Source organism: Papaver somniferum, chromosome 6 (genome assembly GCF_003573695.1).
Source record: "Papaver somniferum cultivar HN1 chromosome 6, ASM357369v1, whole genome shotgun sequence".
Taxonomy (NCBI): domain Eukaryota; kingdom Viridiplantae; phylum Streptophyta; class Magnoliopsida; order Ranunculales; family Papaveraceae; genus Papaver; species Papaver somniferum.
Window position 1 is genome coordinate 74,373,987 of NC_039363.1, and position 18,544 is coordinate 74,392,530.

The 18,544-nt window shown below is 41.3% G+C and overlaps 1 protein-coding gene across 1 annotated transcript; it reads right to left on the bottom strand.

Annotated features, from left to right (window-relative positions):
- Positions 1–10,035: 10,035 nt before the first annotated feature.
- On the bottom strand, positions 10,036–12,899 carry LOC113290936. The gene is made up of 4 exons (XM_026540519.1): positions 12,422–12,899; positions 11,387–12,304; positions 10,980–11,335; positions 10,036–10,809 (listed from the first exon to the last, which is right to left on the bottom strand). Exons 1-4 carry the CDS (start codon positions 12,897–12,899, stop codon positions 10,036–10,038), a joined length of 2,526 nt encoding a protein of 841 aa, XP_026396304.1.
- Positions 12,900–18,544: the final 5,645 nt, after the last annotated feature.

The window sequence follows — 18,544 nt, forward strand, 5'->3', positions numbered from 1 at the left end:
TCATCCAATTGGACAAAACAATTGATACTTTGACGAATAGCGATGGTCCTATGATGTGGAAAGAATTTTTTGAAAAATAGATCTGTGAGTTGGTCCCAAGTGTTGATTGATTGTGGTCTCAAACCATAAAACCATGTTTTGTCCCTTTCCTTTAAAGAAAATGTAAACAAACGCAATTTCAGAGAGTCTTCGGACATATGATCAGGTTGCATAGTCCGACAAATTTGTTCAAACTCCCTTACATGAGTATAGGGGTTCTCAGAATCGAACCCCCGAAATATAGGAAGTATTTGTATCATGCTTGCATTTATTTTAAAAGGGTTATTGGTTTGAGGTAATACAATACATGATAATGGAATTTTTATTGACGGATACATGTATTCATGGAGAGCATGAGGTTGGCCCATTTTGAAAAGACACAAAGCCCACTATTTGGTTTTAATGGGTTTTCAAAATTTTGGTTTTTTATGGGAAAATTTTGGTTTTGATGGGATATATTTGAAAGAAAATTTGGTTTAAAAATGGGAGCAAAGTAGAAAATTTTGGTTTTTGAATGGGAGAAAAGTAAAAATTAAATGGGAGCAAGTAAAATTTGGTTTTTGAATGGGAGAAAAGTAAAAATTTTGGGTTTTTTTTTTTTTAACAGAAAATAAAATTTGGTTTTTGAATGGGAGCAAGCCCACTGTTTGTTTTGCGTTTGCTTTGGCTCCGCTTGGTTGAAAACTTTTGGTGGAACTGAGTCCAAAATCTCGGCCTAGAATTTGGGTACTCGGCCCACTAACGAGTTCAACTAGCGTGATCGGTTACAAGCTCAGCTGGGTTTAAAAACCCAGAATACAAAATACAAGTCCAAATTAAACAAGCTCACAAAAAGAAATACAACCCCACAAATTAAACAACAAGCCCAAAAATAAATTATTACAAACCCAACAGAAAATAAGAGAAGCCCAAAAATTGGCTTTAATATTACATGCCCACAATTAAAAAATTGGAAGCCCACAATTCGGGTTCTCTTAAATGGGTTACCTTTTAAGCACAGCCCAGCTGCTCTGATATTGTTGCAAAAACCCAGTTGGGTTTTGGTTCTTTTCCTTGGTGGCGTCCCAGCAGAGAAAAAAAACAGGTTCAGAACAGCAGGTCCAACAGCAAATGAAGTGAAGCAGATGCAGATGCAAATGCTATGCAGTGAAATGCAAAAATAGCTAATAAAACACAAGAAAAACACAGCACCAATCCCCGGCAGCGGCGCCAAAAACTTGGTGGGCCCGGAAATGTGTATAAAATTGAAGTGAAATGAAACACGGGCCTACAGTAATACCGCAAGTGCACGGTCGTTGGTTGTAGTCCGTGCAAGTACGGGTCGATCCACAGAGACTGGGTGTGTTTGGAGTTTCTAGCTATTTTGGGTTTCTAAATTGCTGTTGGGCTTTGAATGGTCAATGGGCTTTGAGTACTAATGGGTTTTGATAACAATGGGCTTGGTAGTATTTTGATGTGAACTGGGCCTTTGGGCCTTTGAGGGACTGAACTTCAAATGTAGCAGTGAACCGAGCTTGGCTTTTGAAGTGGGCTTTTGCCTTTCCCTAGCAGTAGCTGTGATCTGGGCTTGGCTTAGTAATGAGCTTGGGCTTTTAGCCTTTGGTTTCAACCCTAACAGTGTGCAATGGGCTTAAACCAGTGAACCAAAACAGGAAAATGGATTAAGATACTGAAGAAAAGTGCCAAGGAGACAGTTGCACACCAAGGCCTAAGCCAAGGGCAGTGATGTGAAGAAAATAGCAAATGAAAGAAAGAAAACCGTAAACAATGGAATGAGTCTAAACATGAAAAAGAGCAAAACAAAACAGTGAAGACAAGAGGATGAACTCAACTGATCATGCCAATTCTTCCTTACAGCAGGTAAAGGTAAAGGTTCAAGCCTGCCTTTTACCTAAGGTGTTTCACCAATGGATAGTTGAATCACAACTAAAGTGTCAATCCTAAGCACTAAATGTCTGACTAAAGCACAATTAGTCAGAGAATTTGACAATGTCAATAAGGTATGAGTTGTGGTAATATCACATAGTTTTATCCTAACTACAAAGCATACATGATATGCACTGTGAGAGTAAAATGTGGTTTACCTTGATTCAATTCTATCCTAGAACATTTCACACATCTAAGAATGACATGAACAACATGAGAACATTACAAGACATAACAGAACATACACATTAACAGAGAACATACACATTAACAGAGAGCATACACAGAACAGAACATAATATGAACAGCAAGGGAGCGACCGTTGGATTCAACTACCATCTAATCTGAAGGCTTGGAATTTCAGCGCTGTGGTGTTTGGCAGAGACTTCAGATTTTGATGCTCTATGAAGGAGCGACCATCGGATGCTTCTGAGAACTGATCTGATGGCTGAGAACGGAGGCGTTTTTGTGTGTAGAAAATGAGGTTGTGCGCACCATTCTTCGCGGCTTCCTTGCGTGATTTCTCCCGGCTTTTCACTACTTTTCTGCTCTTTTTGCTCCGCAAGTCATCCAGACTTTATTTATTACCTAAAAATGCAAAATTAATTAATAAAAATATTTATTCTTGAAAACAATGAAAATACAGAATATGGGATAAAATGTAGACTTAATGCATAAAAGATGAGTTAAATGCCAACAAAAAGGGATAAATAAATACAATATTTGGCACTCATCAAATACCCCCAAACCTGAATTTTACTTGTCCTCAAGTAAAACAAAACTAAGGAAATCTTAACTATACCATTGTCGCTGGTCTCTCGAATGCATTTAGCGTATGCACTAAGCCTTTTAAACCACTAAGTGTCCCTAGTGGACGAGTTGAAGTCTCGTGAAGGTTTGCTTAGAACGTACCTACAAAGTTCTAGGTCAAAATATAAGCTCAGATTCCATCAAATGTGACATGTGCAAAACAGTTTAAGCTCACAGCAAAATGGAGATGTCAATCTAGCTATCAAAGGCACAATCCTAGCACTGATAACAAAAAAAGACATGTGATAAGAGTGTAAAGTGTATCTACACATGTGTAAAGAAAGATCTGAAGTTATGACTACTAATCACCAAGAGATAGTTTCTCAGGCTAAGAACTGAGGTCGAAATCTAGCTAGCTGTCCGGACTTTACGAGAATTGTGAATGAGTTGGAGGTATTTCACAATTACTCGCGTTGTACATCAATGGCATACACCCTCCTTGCTTATTACAATAAAACAACAAAATGACTATTTACATGACTCTTATTTACATTGACTATTCTCTTTTTATTTTTGGAACAAGAGAGAATGGAATTGATAAATACTTGATGATTTTTTTTTTTTTTTTTTAACTACGGAAACACTTTTGATACATATACAAAAGGAAACAAAAGATTACATGACACTTTGCAAGAGGTAGCCCTTTTTGATGCACCCAGTTAAATTCGATGGTTGTCTTTCTTAATGTAACCTCCACCTTCTATCCCAACCAACCAAAGAACAAGCTAGTCAAGTTTCGTTCAGTATTCTAAAGTGATTGGCAATCGTAACTTCCTATCAAACACCTTGAAGATCGAGGCCATACATGTATTGGTAGATCGTGCGCGTGCAAATTTCTTATCACTATGTGAATTGTGCTAGAATCAGGGTGCCTAAATATCTAGACTAAGACTCCTAATAATTACATATTTGCACAAGAGTCAACATTTCAAGGTAAATGAGCTCCATTTTTTTTATGATTTTTCATTTTTTAATTTTTTTTTGGAATTTTTCAATTTTTTCAAAAGAAGGAGTTCGTTTTCAATTATAGCATATTATCGTGGTATCTACTCTATACCCCCAAACCTAAACTAAACATTGTCCTCAATGTTTCAAAATATGGAAAGAATTAAAATGCAACATATGGAAAGGGACATGCTGAGTAGAGTAAAAGGAGAGAGAATACCCGATTTCGGCGAAAGCAGAATTAAAACTCCGTTATTCAAGGCAAAAATCTAACATATTTCAGCCGAGATCATATTGGATTAGCAAAATATATACAAAAGGAAATTTAACTAACACATTATCTACAAGAAAATTTGGTTTTAAAAAATGGGAGCAAAGTAGAAATTTGGTTTTAAAAATAGGGAGCAAAAGAATTTTTTTTTTTTTTTTTTTTTTTTTTGAAAAAGAAAATGAAATTTGGTTTTTGAATTGGGAGCACGCCCACTGTGCAAGCCTCTAATGGAATGGAATGAAGGCTGCGGCCTACGAAAATCCAAGTTTTAATTTTGAAAGTTTAATTTGGCCCAGTTGGTTAAGGCCCGACGTTTGTTTTAAAACTTTGGTTTCGCGGTCCACTTTTCAAGTCCACAATCGGTTACAAGCTCAGCTGGGTTTAAACCCAGAGTCCAAAATACAAGTCCAATGAAAGAATTTAAACAAGCCCACAAAAATTATTACAAACCCAACAGAAAATAAGAGAAGCCCAAAAATTGGCTTTAATATTACATGCCCACAATTAAAAAATTGGAAGCCCACAATTCGGGTTCTCTTAAATGGGTTACCTTTTAAGCACAGCCCAGCTGCTCTGATATTGTTGCAAAAACCCAGTTGGGTTTTGGTTCTTTTCCTTGGTGGCGTCCCAGCAGAGGAAAAACAGGTTCAAAACAGCGGGTCCAACAGCAAATGAAGTGAAGCAGATGCAGATGCAAATGCTATGCAGTGAAATGCAAAAATAGCTAATAAAACAACAAGAAAAACACAGCACCAATCCCCGGCAGCGGCGCCAAAAACTTGATAGGCCCGAAGATATTATATTTAAATGCAAAAAGATCCCCGGCAGCGGCGCCAAAAACTTGATAGGCCCGGGAACGTGTATAAAAATTAAGCGCAATGAAACGCGGGCCTACAGTAATACCGCAAGTGCACGGTCGTCAGTTGTAGCTCGTGCAAGTACGGGTCGATCCACAGAGATCGGGTGTGTTTTTGAAGTTTCTAGCTAATTGGGTTCCTAAATTGCTGTTGGGCTATGAAGCCTTTTGGCTTAAATTGGGCTTTGAGTACTAATGGGTTTGATAACAATAAAATGAACTGAGCTTAGGCTCAGTTAGTCTTTGAAGTGTAAATGGGCTTTGGCTTTAAACTCAGGCTTTTGGGTTAAGCCCACAGTTGATTGAATTGGGCTTTGAGCCTTAATGAAATGGGCCTCAGTTTGTACAAACAATGGACAGTGGGCTTAGAGCTGAAAATTAGGCCTTGAATTGGACTGATGGGCTTTTGCTTGGCTGCAGGCTTGGCAGTAACAACAGCAGCAGCAGCAACAACAGCAGAGGCAACACAGAAAGCACCAGCAGCAGCACAAGGCAAAGATGGAAGCAGCAGCAGGATAAGCACAGCAGGAGAAGCACATGTACTTGCTAACTCAACAAAAGCTTCAGTTTCCAGAGTTGTGCAGTTTAAGCAATTGAGAAGAGATTATGCAAATGTCTAAGATGATGCAGTGATGCTACAGCTACACAGAATGGAAATGATAATGATACAGAACAGAATGCTAATGCTAGGATGCAAGGTATAGCTAAGTAGCAAAGTTAATGAACAACCACAGATGATTACTAACTAATATTTACAAGACTAAAATGATTACTAAGTTACAACTACAGATGCTAAAATGCTATTAACTACAGCATGAGATGCAGGTGGTAGACAGATGCAAATGGCAGAAAATTATGCAAGATATGCAACTGCACAGAAAAGCAAGGTAAAGAAAAACAACGGCAATTAACAGGAAAGACAATGGAGAAAATGAAGAAACTAAACAACAACAATCAGATAACAGTGCAAGTGAACCAAGGCCTAAGCCAAGGGCAAGGGAGATGGTGAAACTGAAATGGTGACAATGCAAGGCCAAGGGAAGAATACAGGCAAACAAAAATGGAATGGCAAGATAATCAGCTTGCTATGAGCACTGATTTCTTCCATTGCACAACCAGCACATTGCATCCTAAGCATACAAAAGGAATGGCAAGATAATCAGCTTGCTATGAGCACTGATTTCTTCCATTACTCAATCAGTTCAATGCTTCAAAGGTAACTAGCCTAGCATACCATCACTTCATGATAATGAATTGAAACACAGTGAGCATTTAAACTAACAAAGGCACATTAAACAGAGTAAACACTTAACATGATTAACATTAACAGGAACATAACAGGAAATTAAAAGTATGCATATCAACAGGAACATAACAATCATGAACATAAATGAAATTGAACTGAAATTAAAAACATTAACAGGACATGAAAGTCCTGGATGCTGGCTATTCCAAGCATGGTCTTTACATCACACCCACAAGGCTATTTATAGTCCACAACACAATTAGGGTTCTACCAAAAACAATTCCCAAATTAAAAACAGTAGACTAGGGTTTGATTTCTTTACCTAATTTGATGTAGCAACATCAAATTGAACTCGACCCATTCTTCTATTTGTCCTCCTCTACCTCTCCATGCCTTCAATTTCACTCTAGCTTCACCTAATTTTCTACCATGTCTATCAATGCTTTTTCTCTATTTTCAAAACCCTAGACTAGGGGAAAACAGTGAAAAGAAGTGAGAGGCATGTTAGAGTGATAGGGGTTTCAATGTTGAGCAGGTGGGGAGTTGGTGGTAGCGGACATGGAGGTACGGCGGTGGTGGCAGTGGAGTTGGTTCTGCAAACAGGGAGGTGATGGAGGAGAGGGGCTCGACTGTTTTGGGAAGAAGGGGGGTGTTTGGTTAGGTGGTAAGGTTCGGTTGCTAGGGTGTTAGGCGGCTTCATCAAATTGGAAGAACAGCGAGGATGAGCCGTGGGATGTGGAGCTGGTAGGTAGATCGGACGGTGATGCGGAGGCAAGCGAGGAGCGACCGTCGGATGAAGGGATACAACGAAACGAACGGTGCTAGATTAGGTTAGGTGCTGTAGTGTAAGGCGGGGATATCAAACTTTGATGAACATCAAGGGAGCAACCGTTGGATTCAACTACCATCTAATCTGAAGGCTTGGAATTTCAGCGTTGTGGTGCTTGGCAGAGACTTCAGATTTTGATGCTCTATGAAGGAGCGACCATCGGATGCTTCTGAGAACTGATCTGATGGCTGAGAACGGAGGCGTTTTTGTGTGTAGAAAATGAGGTTGTGCGCACCATTCTTCGCGGCTTCCTTGCGTGATTTCTCCCGGCTTTTCACTACTTTTCTGCTCTTTTTGCTCCGCGACTCATCCGAACTTTATTTATTACCTAAAAATGCAAAATTAATTAATAAAAATATTTATTCTTGAAAACAATGAAAATACAGAATATGGGATAAAATGTAGAATTAATGCACAAAAGATGAGTTAAAATGCCAACAAAAAGGGATAAATATATACATTATTTGGCACTCATCACATACTAGTCGCCGCCTCGGTTATCATACGACTCTGGAACGACTGGGGACTTAGGAATGATTGGGGACTTTTCACAGTCACGGCACCGCAGCCCACAAAAACTTAGATTTGCATCCGGGAGATCCATTTTGTTGAGAGACTCTAAAAAGCAAGTAAGTCTCATCAGACGAGTTGCATGTTCTACTACCTAGAATTTTCACATAGATGGTAGAAACCGACAGCCATGCTATCCCTATGTTTCATCCCATGCTTTCTACTGACAACACAACATTCAAAACTCCATGACTCTCCTGGGGTATTTATGCCACATATAGTCATGACCAAAAACAACATTATTCTAAAAACAATTCATTCCAAAAGAATAATCCAAAACCCTCATAGGTAACAATTATCTATCAACCCAAGAATCCAGAAAAACAAACCATAAACTAGGCGCTTTGTTCGCCTTTCAAAAAAAAATCCTAAATAAAGAAGTTCAGAAGACAGGAGTACATTCAAGGAAAACCATCTAGTAATGGCTTGCTATTCTTGGATAAAGCCTCCTTCTTGCTTTCGTGAGCTGCCCGTTTCATCTTCAACTCCGTGGAAAACCTTTCGATTTCCACCTCCTGTTGTGCGACCTCATCCGCGAGAGGGCCTTTGTTATGATTCAATAAGGTAGAGATGATTAACACATAGCAGTAACCTTCTCTTCCAAAAGGATGAGCCTGAGTTTGAATATTTCTTTCTTACCAATTTAATATAATGATTGGTTTATAAATACAACTCACTCACCAATACTTACTTACTCCCTTGGCCAATCAGAAAACAACTAATGCCACTTAACCTAATGGTTTATAAGACGCAAATAACCTTGGATAAACTAATAAAATACTAACAATATCCTCTGCCAGACTAGACTTGTTGCGGCAAGCCCATAATCTAAGGTTTGAACCATTGCAGGTACATAACAATACCCTCTCATTTTAAGCATCCTTGTCCTCAAGGATGAAATTAGGGAATTGAGCTTGAATGTGAGACCTATCCTCCCAAGTCGCATCTTCAGGTGGGGAACTTGACCACTGTATTAAAAGCTGAGAGATAGCATTACATGCACGCATGGTGATTATGGTATCCAGCACTGCTATAGGTACTACCACAAATGTACCATTAGTATCTACCAAGGGCAAACTAGGGGAAGAAGTAATATGAAGCCCAATCTTCTTCTTGAGTTGTGAAACATGAAAGACAGGGTGAATGCGAGACCCAACTGGCAATTTCAACTTGTAAGCCGCAGCTCCTACCTTCTGAATAACTTCAAATGGTCCATAAAATTTGGCAGAGAGTTTAAAGTTTTTGCGCAAGGCTACTGAAGATTGTCGATAGGGTTGGAGCTTCAAGAATACCCAATCACCTACCTGAAATGATCTATTAGTTCTAGACTGATCTGCAAAAAAATCATTCTAGCATGTGCTTTGGTCAAGTCTTCTCTCAGTAATTGAAGCATATGATCTCTTTCCTGTAGATAATCTTGCACAGAAGCTATTGAAGTGGTGGCATGAACAGGGAAGGCAAAGTGAGGAGGTGTATATCCATATAGATCTTGGAATGGTGTCATTTTAAGGTTGGGGTGATAATTGGTATTAAACCACCATTCAGCAAGTGCTAGCCAATTTGACCAAAGTTTAGGTGCAGTACCTGTCATACACCTTAAGTACTGCTCCAAGCATGCATTGGTTCTCTCAGTATGCCCATCAGTCTGTGGGTGATGTGCAGTACTAAGATTCAATATGGTTCCCAAAGATTTGAATAATTCCTGCCAAAAAGTGCTGATAAATATTTTGTCCCTGTCAGAAACTATTGAGGATGGAAGACCATGTAGCTTGAAAATGTGATGCAAGAATTCCTTAGCTACAGAGCTAGCTGAAAATGGATGGCCAAGTGCAATAAAGTGACTATACTTGGTTAATCTGTCTACAACAACCAGAATGACAGATTTTTGAGAGAGGTAGACCTTCAATAAAATCCATAGAAATATGTTGCTATGCAGTGTTTGGAATGGGTAGAGGTTGGAGAAGACCAGATGGAGCCAAGTGATCAGATTTATTGAATTGGAAGATATCACAGACATCCACAAATTGAATAATATCTTGTTTCAGCTCAGGCCAATAGAAGTAGGCTTTTGCTCTGTTGTAAGTTCCTTGCATGCCAGAGTGTCCACCAACTGCTGAACTGTGCACTGAGTGTATAATGGAGTCCCTTATGTTGTTGGAAGAGCCAATGTAAATTCTGGATTTGTATCTAATGACACCCTCCTGCAATGTATAAGATTTGTGAGTAGGTATAATCAGTAGCTGTTGCAATATTTGCTGAGCTGTAGGGTCCTCTGTGTAACTGCCGAGAACATCTTGAGCTCATTGAGGTTGGATGATGGATATATCCATACAAGCAATAACATTGTGAGGAAATCTGGACAGTGCATCAGCATCCTTATTGTCAAGCCCCTTCTTATATCTGATTTCATAGTCCAAGCCAAGAAGCTTCATAAGCCATTTTTGTTGGAGTACTGAAGTAATCTTCTGCTCCATGAATAACTTCAAGCTTTGATGGTCAGTGTTAATGACAAACTTAGAATGAGATAAATAGTGTCTCCATTTTTACACTGCCATCACAATGGCTAATAGTTCCTGCTCATAAGTAGATAATGTTAAGGCTTTAGGACAAAGTGGTTTGCTAAAGAAAGCAATTGGTTTATTGGTCTGCATCAGCACAGCACCCACACCTCTGGAGCATGCATCAGTTTCAAGTACAAATGATAAAGAGAAATTTGATAAAGCAAGAACTGGAGCAGTAGTCATAACATGTTTGAGGTTTAAGAATGCTTCCAAGGCTGCAGGAGACCAACTAAAACAATCCTTTTTAAGCATGTCTGTAAGAGGTTTGATAATAGTCCCATAACCTTTAGTGAATCTCCTGTAATAACCAGTAAGCCCCAAGAACCCTCTTAATTGTTTCAAGTTTGCAGGTTGAGGCCAATTTTGCATAGCAGGTATTTTCTCAGGGTCAGCAGCAACACCTTCAGCAGTATTTAAGTGTCCAGGATATTCCAGTTGTGGTTGAGCAAAACAACATTTACTCATATTGGAAAATAAAGAATGGTCTCTTAAAACTTGTAAAGTTTGAGAAAGATGTATAATGTGATCCTGAAGTGAGGGGCTATAGACAAGAATGTCATCAAAAAACACAAGAACAAACTTTCTAAGATATGGTTGGAAAATTTTGTTCATGAGGGCTTTAAAAGTGGCTGGGGAGTTTGTAAGACCAAAAGGCATGACTTTAAAATCAAAATGACCATGATGATTTTTAAATGCAGTTTTGTATACGTCAGATAAATGCATTCTAATCTGATGATAACCAAACCTCAAATCCAACTTTGTGAAGATAATAAAACCATTCAATTCATATAATAAATCTTAAATGAGTAAAATGGGGAATTTATCCTTAATTTTCATTTCATTCCACTTCATATAATCAACACAGAATCTCCATGAACCATTCTTTTTCTTAACCAATAAAATAGGTGCTGCAAAAGGACTATTACTATATTAATAATTCCTAGAGCTAGCATGTCTTGCACCATTTGTTCAACTACAGCCTTTTGGACATATGGACATCTATAGAGTGGTTGTGCAGATGGAGTAGCATTAGCCTTTAAAGGAATTTTATAGTCTAAATCTCTAGAAGGGGGTAGTGAAGTTGGTTCAGAAAAGACATCAGAAAAGTTATCCAACACAGACACAATAGCAAGAGGAAGTTCAGAAGCAGGAGTGCAAGAAATGGAAAAGAACTGACCAATTATAGTAGGAGTTTTTCTTTTGAGAAACTTCAGGAAGGAGTTACCACTAATCATGCTGCAGTAAGGAGTAGAAGTACTTCCATGTAATGTGATTTGCTGACCTTAATGGAATAAGGAGACTTTTAACTCAGCTAAATTAAATATTATGTCACCAAGTTGTTTCAACCAATCCACCCCAAGAACCATATCACAACCACCAAGCGGAAGGACTCGAAGATCACCCGAGAATTGATGGTCCTGCATAGACCATTTGAACGCAGAACACACACCTTCACCGATTATGGTATCCCCATTGGCAACAGTAACCAACATTTGACTAATAGGTCCTATGTGAAGATGTAATTGCTCTGCTAAGGTCTTATCCACAAAATTGTTAGTACCACTCGTATCAATAAGGACCAAAATCTTGCGCTTATGCAATTTTCCTGGCACACGAATTGTATATAGAGTTATAATACCAGTAAAAGCATGTAAAGAAATCTCCATTGTAGATTCACCAGAATTTGTTGGAGAAGATGCTTCTTCTTCTGAATCATCAACAGTCATGGAGGATTGTTCTTCCTCCGAAGCAACTAGCATAAACAATTGTTGAGTTTTACAGAAATGTCCGGGTTGATAAAATTTATCACAATTATAACAAAGGCCTTGGTCTCTGCGAACATTCATTTGAGCTGGTGTGAGTTTTTTTATAGGAGGAATATTGGTTGATGGTTTTGTAGGTGTAATAGTGACAAATGGTTTAGGAGATGAAAAGGGTGGTTTAGGTGGAGCCGTTAGAGCTGGTAAATTAGGTTTGTATGGAGATGCGGATGGGGTGAATGAACTGGTAGAAGGTTGGAAGGTACGGGTATAAGGTTTAGATGGTTTAAGCTGTGACTCTACTGAAGCTTTTTGAATTCGAGTAAGATAAAAAGCATCAGTGTCACACTTAGGATTTAACATCTGAACTGGATTACGAATTTCATCTTTCAAGCCACTAATGAAGCTCATAGTAAAGTATGCATCATATAACAATTTGTTACTAGCCTTCATAATAGCTTTGAGGGATTCATATCTTTCATAATATTCCTCTACAGTGGTTGTTTGAGACAACTTATTAAAGCTACCCACATAACTATCAAAAGCAACATCCTCAAATCTCATACAAACATCAAAAGTAAATTTCTCTCAATCAATAAACAATTTACCTTCCTGATAGTATAAGAAACATGAAACAGATTTGCCATCTAAATGTATAGAAGCTAATTCGACTTGTTTAGCTGGATCAATAGAATTTATGTGAAAGTAGCGTTCACATTTCCTCAGCCATCCTCTGGGATTAGATCCATCAAATCGAGGGAAATCAATTTTAGGATAATGATGAAAGTTACTTGTAGATAGATGAAACTCATTGTTACTATTTGATTCACCAAAAGGATTACCACCCTCCGAGTCAGATTGCAGATTTGGGTTTTGAACAGAGTTGGTAGCTGGAATATTAGGAATTAGAGCTCTTAAATACTTCCATAGAGCAGAGAATTGGGTATTGAAACTGTCTGTGAGTGAAATCATCTGAGTTTTAAGGTCAGATAGATCTTTTTCAACAGCTGATAATCGTTCTCCATCAACTTTTTGTTGAAGAGCGACTTCCTTCACTGTAGGTGCTTTAACACTTCCTCCCGTCATGAATCAGGACACATGATCGAACAAACTGATACCAAATGTTATGATTCAACAAGGTAGAGATGATTAACACATAGCAGTAACCTTCTCTTCCAAAAGGATGAGCCTGAGTTTGAATATTTCTTTCTTACCGATTTAATACAATGATTGGTTTATAAATACAACTCACTCACTAATCCTTACTTACTCCCTTGGCCAATCAGAAAACATCTAATGTCACTTAACTTAATGGTTTATAAGACGCAAATAACCTTGGACAAACTAATAAAATACGAACAATGTCCTCTGGCAGACTAGACTTGTAGCGGCAAGCCCATAATCTAAGGGTTGAACCATTGCAGGTACAAACAGCCTTCAACCGCCGTGGTCTGCAAACTTTCGATCTTAGAGAAACCTTCAACAAACCAGGGAACGTTGAACCCGTGGTCTACGCACAAATCACGATGGAACTTCCAACTTGAGACCACGTCCTCGGAAACGGTATGGACAGTCACTTTGCACATGTCGTCAATCGAAGATAAAGCTTCCTCCACACGCTTGACCAGCGCAAACCGACTAGTAACCTTTTTGGTTATGGCGATGTGTCCATACATTTCCCATATCTTGGTATATAACATCTCGTATTTGGCTGGCACGCTGAAGCCGTCGATCAACACATGATATGGATAAGGAACTAAGTAGGAATGAGCGAAAACGGCACCCGCAACCGTACCAGCAACTGGCAAGGGATTCCTAACTACAATGGCGCCAGCGGTCGCTGGAGCACTCTCTGTTACTTGAGCCGCAACAACATCTTCATCTTGATCGACCTCCATTTTCGGACCGCTGGGTGCAGCTACCACGGTTGAAGACAAAGTTGTATCTCCACAGTTTTCCGTCTCGGGGCTATCTTCAGAAGCGGGTTCTCCCTGCGATATCGTGGTTTAGACTTTTTTTTTAAAAATAAAAGAGAGAGAAAGGAAGAAGAAGAATACGTGGAAGACTCACTGATTCACTTTCAGACTGACTAGAAGAAGACTCAGCGCTGCTGTTGGAAGAACTATTTTCATCATCACTAGATTCCGAGCTTTCCTACTTTTCGAGATCTTCTTCACCGCAAAAAGGCTCGGCATTGTCACCCTCTACCGCGAGAGCCACCGTTCTCTGGGGCTGAGCATTGCCACCCTCTGTTGCGAGAGCCGCCATTTTCTGACTACGTGCAAGCTGGGCAAAGGCGTTCACGCCCTAGTTAAGGAATAAAGAAAGATTTTCAGTAACGAAAAAACTCTACGATCCGACTGAGTGGACAAGAAAAAGAATACATACCCGAACGTTGGAAGAACTGAAAGTCACAAGGGCCGTTAAATCTGGTCGAAAACCACCTGTGCGATCTTTCGACCTTCGCTCATTCTTTTGGAGACTGTTTGTGTCCGTGTTAAGAGATTTCCGTTTGGGCGAGGAAGGATCCCTTAACAATGGATGTCTTGCTAAAGTTTCAGCAGAAGGCTTACCACAGGTATTCTTCACTACGTCATTCACGAATCCATGAATGGCAAAGAAATCGTCCTTCCAGAATATGTTATACTTGGAAGTTGTTATCGGATTTCGTGCCAAGAGCAAGAAGGGAAGACTTATACCCGGTGCAAGAGCACTAGCATCAAGAACAGTCGGCAACAAGTTTTCTGGAACGACCGACTGACGAGATAGAGGGACCCCTTGGTAAACTCCCATATGTCGAGCCACCCTATAAATGTTGTAAGAGACTGCCTGACAAGATCCTCGAAAGAATGACGGTACATAATCAGGCGCGCAAATTCGCATGAACACAACCTCGCCAATGCTCGTATTCTTTTCAGAAAGAAGAAATGTATTCGGAACAGAGGCAAAAGTGTCTATTTGAACTATGGAGCCATGCACCGGAACCCATGGACAAAAGTTGATTGTGTAGGAGTTGTCAAGGAAGTCAACCAGGTTCGAGCCAGATCTTGGGTGCCTGTTCACCCAGCGAAGTATCCTAGAACCACCCCTATACTCGGGAAGTAAAGCCAGCGGTTTGGGAGCGCACTTCTCGAAATGCTCCCACAACCACGCTTGAAGAAAATCAACATGGACGTACGAGTCCACTTTCATGTAACCGTTTGAAGCACGCATGTCCGCAACCAGATGATCCAAATGTATGTACAGATAAGCGAGAAACAAGCCTCCAATGGGGATAACAACACCTTTCGCTAATCTGATGGCAAACTTAATGAGATCCTGTCTTATTTCCTTCTTACCAGATCCATTGTCAAAAATGTCCCTGGATAACCAAAGAACCAAGAATGCCGCGACATGAAGCGTACTATTCTTTTGATCTAGCTCCGACTCATCTGGGAACCATTGAGACACCCACCAGCTGTAGAAACACCTCGTCTCGTTTTCCTTCCGAAAAAAACCTTTTGACTTCGCAAAGAGAACAGCGTGCATTTGTTCTTCATCTTCATACAAGGTGATATCAATATTTCCTGTTATGGGAAGGTTCAGCAAGACAACCACGCTTTCCAAAAAGACAGTCATTTCACCCCACCTGCATATGTCTTTGTGAGTGTCTGGATACCATCGAGATACGAAAGCAACTAAGCTCGGGATCTCTTTCCTGATTTGAAACGCCGCAGAAGCTGTGACAGCGCCAAGGATTTACGCTTTGATCAAATTTGCTTTTACGCAGTTGTTTGAGGGTGAAAACGATTTCTGCTGATTTTGGTAATTTCGGGTGTGTGGGTGAGAAACGAGTTTAAACCCTAAACAATGTACTGCAAGGGAGTACTTTAGATTCGAGAGATAAATCTGTACAAATCCGGCCTAAACCAAGAAATGGCCGTTCCATACTTGCTTCGGTCACAAAATGAAGGAGAAGGGTTGGTTTTGGGGAGGGAAGCGAAGAGAGTGTTGAGACCAGAATAGTTGATTCTGGAAGAGTAGTTGTTTCACGACTTGTATCAGAAAGTGGGAAGCTAACAGATGGAAAGCTATCAAATATTTTCTGTGTGTTGTATCCTCCTGACCTGAACTTTTTATTCGGTGGAAATAGGTAAGACCTATTTATACAAGTCAAAGTGAAACGTACTCTGGTCTCGTAATAAATGGAAAACGGATGAGTAAATGGGAGGAGGTGGTAACCGGTAACGCCTGGAATTGATGTTCCATAAAATAAATCGTTTCACCATTACTCCCTGTATTTACTAACCGCCTCATCCTTATGACACTGTCTTATAACGGGCGTAGTATACGCCGCACGCTGTAAACCGCCAAACCAATACCCAATGAGCATCCCCCAGTTTGTGACATGTGTTGATCTGGTTTCTGAACTTTTTAATCCATTTGTGCTCACACTTCTACAAATAGTATTAATTTGACATTTTATATATCGGGCCGTGAGTTATAATCCTAAAAGTGTCACTATCCATAAAAACCACTATTACACTCCCATTGCCTAACGAAAAACATGTAGCATGTTAATGTTCGGAAAGTTGATCTTGGGAGACTTTCCGGCTCGGTGGTGACCTTCGACGGTCGAGATTTTGCATCTTGAGAGGAAGGATAGCCGTTGATTATTGCAACCCTTCGTTTGGTAGCCAGTGGCATGGAAGCATGGCCGGTACGGCTTTAATATGGCCTAGTTTAGGCGCAACCAAAAGTTAGGGTTTTGGCTTTGTTTGGGCGCGGCCAAACTAAGGCTTGGCGTCGGGAGAAAGGTTTCCATGCGTTAGCTGGTAACCTTGGACAGCTAGTATCTGCATCTTAGATGGAAAAGTGGTCGTTGATATTCGCAATCCTTTGTTTTGGTAGCCGCATAGGGAAGGCCGGCATGGTATGGCGCGGAAAGGTGGTTTGCATGCCATTGGCACATGTGGAATGCCTGGCATGCCTTGGCGCGGTTTGGGCGTGGCCAAAACAAAGGTTTTGGCGTCCAAAGGTTACCATGCGTTGGTTGGCGACCTTGGACGGCTAAGATTTCAATCTTAGATGGAAGGATGGACGTTGATCGTCTCCATCCTTTGTTTTGGTAATCGCAAAGGGAAGGATGGCGTGGTATGGCGCGGCAAGGTGGATGGCATGCCATTGGCACATGTGGCATGGCCGACATGCCTTGACGCGGTTTGGGCGTGAGCAAAACTAGGGTTTTGGCGTTGGGCCAAAGGTTACCATGTGTTGGTTGGTGACCTTGGACGGCTGAGATTTGCATCTAAGATGGAAGGGTAGCCGTTGATTGCCGTACGCCTTCGTTTTGGCAGCCATGAAGGGAAGGCCGGCATGGCATGGCTTAGGCGCGGCAAGGTGGATGGCGCGGCATGCCATTGGCACATGTGGCATGGTCGACATGCCTTGGCGTGGTTTAGGCGCGACCAAACTAGGGTTTTGGCGTTGGGCCAAAGGTTACCATGCGTTGGTTGGTGACCTTGGACGGCTGAGATTTGCATCTAAGATGGAAGGGTGGTCGTTGATTATCGCACGCCTTCATTTTGGCAGCCGTGAAGGGAAGGTCGGCATGGCATAGCTTAGGCGCGGCAAGGTGGATGGCTCGGCATGCCATTGGCACATGCGGCATGGTCGTCATACCTTGGCGTAGTTTAGGCGTGGCCAAACTAGGGTTTAGGCACGACCAAACTAGGGTTTTGGCATTGGGCCAAAGGTTACCATGCGTTGTTTGGCGACCTTGGACGGCTAAGATTTGCATCTAAGATAGAAGGGTGGTCGTTGATCATCGCACGCCTTCGTTTTGGTAGCCGCATAGGGAAGGCCGGCATGGTATGACGCGGAAAGGTGGTTGGCATGCCATTGGCACATGTGGCATGGCTGGCATGCCTTGGCGCGGTTTGGGCGTGGACAAAACAAAGATTTTGGCATTGGGCCAAAGGTTACCGTACGTTGGTTGACGACCTTGGACGGCTAAGATTTGCATCTTAGATGGAAGGATGGCCATTGATCGTCGCCAGCCTTTGTTTTGGTAACCGCATAGGGAAGGCCGGTATGGTATGGCACGGCAAGGTGGCTGGCATGCCATTGGCACATGTGGCATGGCCGGTATGCCTTGGCGCGGTTTGGGCGTGACCAAAACTAGGGTTTTGGCGTTGGGCCAATGGTTACCATGTATCGGTTGGTGACCTCAGAGATTTGCATCTAAGATGGAATGGTGGTCGTTAATTATCGCACGCCTTCGTTTTGGCAGCCGTGAAGGGAAGGCCTACATGGCATGGCTTAGGCGCGACAAGGTGGATGGCGCGGCATGCCATTGGCACATGTGGCATGGGCGGTATGCCTTGGCATGGTTTAGGCGCGACCAAACTAGGGTTTTGGCGTTGGGACAAAGGTTACCATGCGTTGGTTGGTGACCTTGGACGGCTGAGATTTGCATCTAAGATGGAAGGGTGGCCGTTGATTGTCGCACGCCTTCGTTTTGGTAGCCGTGAAGGGAAGGCCGGCATGGCATGGCTTAGGCGCGGCAAGGTGGATGGCGCAGCATGCCATTGGCACATGTGGCATGGTCGGCATGCCTTGGTGTGGTTTAGGCGCGGCCAAACTAGGGTTTTGGCGTTGGGACAAAGGTTACCATGCGTTGTTTGGCGACCTTGGACGGCTAAGATTCGCATCTAAGATGGAAGCGTGGTCGTTGATCATCGCACACCTTC

Coding starts and splice junctions, on each gene's coding strand:
- LOC113290936 (XM_026540519.1), bottom strand. CDS start 12,899: ATGACGGGAGGAAGTGTTAAAGCACCTACAGTGAAGGAAGTCGCTCTT. Junction 12,305..12,421: donor TTTCTTATACTATCAGGAAG/GTAAATTGTTTA, acceptor CAACCACTGTAG/AGGAATATTATGAAAGATAT. Junction 10,810..10,979: donor CTCTAGGAATTATTAATATA/GTAATAGTCCTT, acceptor ATCTTCACAAAG/TTGGATTTGAGGTTTGGTTA.